Raw genomic sequence first — 2,042 nt, 5'->3', positions numbered from 1 at the left:
TGTTGAATGATAATGCATGGAGGAGACTGTAATCATTGCAATGGAATGATGGTGTAAAGTGAATGTTCTTCCATGCAAACTATCACTCAGTTCACAATAAAATAATAAATATAGATAAATTGATAAGCCTATAGCATTACTGATCAAGGAAATAGAATACACAGGTTACTCAGTCAGAATGAAAAAGAGGCTCTCCCCACGTGGTCCACAGATACTGAACAGATCGTAAGAGGATATTAGGCACAGAGTTTGTTGTTATTAACCCAACTCATTGCATCTCTATATGACAGAGTGAAACTGTCTCACAAGGGTTTTTTGTTGTAATCTTTATGTGTAAAGCAGATCATCAGGGTTTTCTTCCATGTAGCCACTGGGTGGGTTTGAACTGACAACCTTTCAGTTAGTAGTCAAGTACTTAACCATTGAGCCACCAGGGGCTCTTTCTGTACAGGGTTAGGCTTATCAGTTCAAAAGTTTATATAAAATTGACAAATTCCTAGGACAACACTGTTTCCCAAAACTGACACAAAAGGAAAAACAATCTAAGTATCTTTTAAAGAAACTGGGAGTCCTGGTGTGGCACTGCAGCGTGAACCACAAGGTTGGAGGTTCAAACCCACCAACCTCTCCTTCGAAACCCTATACAGGGTGGCTATGGATTGGAAACTACTCCATGGTACTTAACAACAACAACAAAGGAACTGAATTGAAAAACCTTATCTCTAGAAATCTCCCGATCCAGCTGACTTCCACAGTGAATTCTTCAAACGTTTAAGGAAGAAATCACACCAAATTCACACAAACTCATCCAGAGAACAGAAAAAGGGGAAAGACTTCACAACTTTTTTGTGTGTGAGGCCAGAATAACTTTGACATCAAAACCTTACAAGGAAATGACAAGGCAAAGGAATTGTAGATTCTTGTAAACATAGATAAAAATCACAATGCACTGATGTACACAATTTTTTTTTTTTTTTAGGCTATGTTCTCCAAAGTGCAGTCATTAGGTCAAATGGTAGATGACTGACCACTGTAAGTTCAGGGTAGAAGGAAACGTGCTGCCCTGGAGGGTGTCACACTGAGTACACATTAGGTTCTGGATACCCTCTATGGGGTGGGTGGGTGTCTGCACTGGAAGGATACAGATGGAGTGAATGTAGCCTGGATCCGTGTCAGGATGCCCCCACTCCCTTGGTCCTACCTTCTCATGGATGATTGAGATGTACCAAGGCAGCTTCTTTCTCAGGTTGGTCTGGGCTGTGATTGAACTCATCATCTGGGATTTGCTCCTCCTTCGCAGGTAATTGAACTCACAGGCACTCTTACTTAAGGGCAGGAGGGACCCTATTGAGAAAGCAGAGAGGATACAGTGCCCAGCTTGTCCCCAGGGAGTCTTCCTGGGCTGAGGTTGCCTGACCACCGTCATCCTTCTCTGCCCAGTGGAGACTTTCTATCTCCTCTGTCACCAAGATGGTGAATTCCACGTGTCAACTTGCCTGGGCCGTAGTACTCACGTGTTTGTCCAAATACTAATCTAGTTGCTGCTATGGAGTTGTTCCTGTTAAGTACCATCAAGCTGGTTATGACTCATAATGACCCTATGAACAACAGAACAAAACACTGCCTGATGCTGAGCCATCTGCACATGTTATGTCTGAGTTCACTGTTGATACAACTGTGCCAGTTCATCTCATTGAGTACCTTGCTCTCTTTTTTTGACCAAGCATGATATCCTGTCCCAGGGACTAGTCAACATGTCCAGAGGAGAGACAAAGTCTTGTCATCCTCAGTACTACAGAGCATTCTGACTGCACTTCGTCCAGGATAGATTTGTTTGTTCTGCTGGCAGTCCGTGGGCGCGTGGTGGCTGTGTAAGATAAGCACTGTACTGAGAACCACACGGTCTGTAGTTCTTGCCCACCAGTCACTCACTGAGAGAAAGATGAGGCTTTCTGCTCCCAAAGAGATTTAAACCCTTGGAAACCTATACAGGGTCACTAAGTCAGAATCAACCAGATGGCACTTAACAACAACTGGCAGCC

The 2,042-nt window shown here is 43.5% G+C and overlaps 1 protein-coding gene across 1 annotated transcript in view; it reads right to left on the bottom strand.

The window, feature by feature from the left end:
• The window catches only part of CCDC27 (coiled-coil domain containing 27), a 47,383-nt gene that overhangs the window by 23,412 nt on the left and 21,929 nt on the right, over window positions 1-2,042 (bottom strand). The window contains exon 4 of the mRNA XM_006871786.1: window positions 1,202-1,344. Within this exon, the coding sequence (XP_006871848.1) occupies window positions 1,202-1,344 (143 nt within the window). The remainder of the gene's footprint in view (window positions 1-1,201; window positions 1,345-2,042) is intronic.

This window comes from Chrysochloris asiatica, unplaced genomic scaffold (assembly GCF_000296735.1).
Source record: "Chrysochloris asiatica unplaced genomic scaffold, ChrAsi1.0 scaffold00173, whole genome shotgun sequence".
Lineage (NCBI taxonomy): Eukaryota > Metazoa > Chordata > Mammalia > Afrosoricida > Chrysochloridae > Chrysochloris > Chrysochloris asiatica.
Note: the sequence above shows the minus strand (reverse complement) of the source record. Positions and strands in the feature narration are given on the sequence as shown.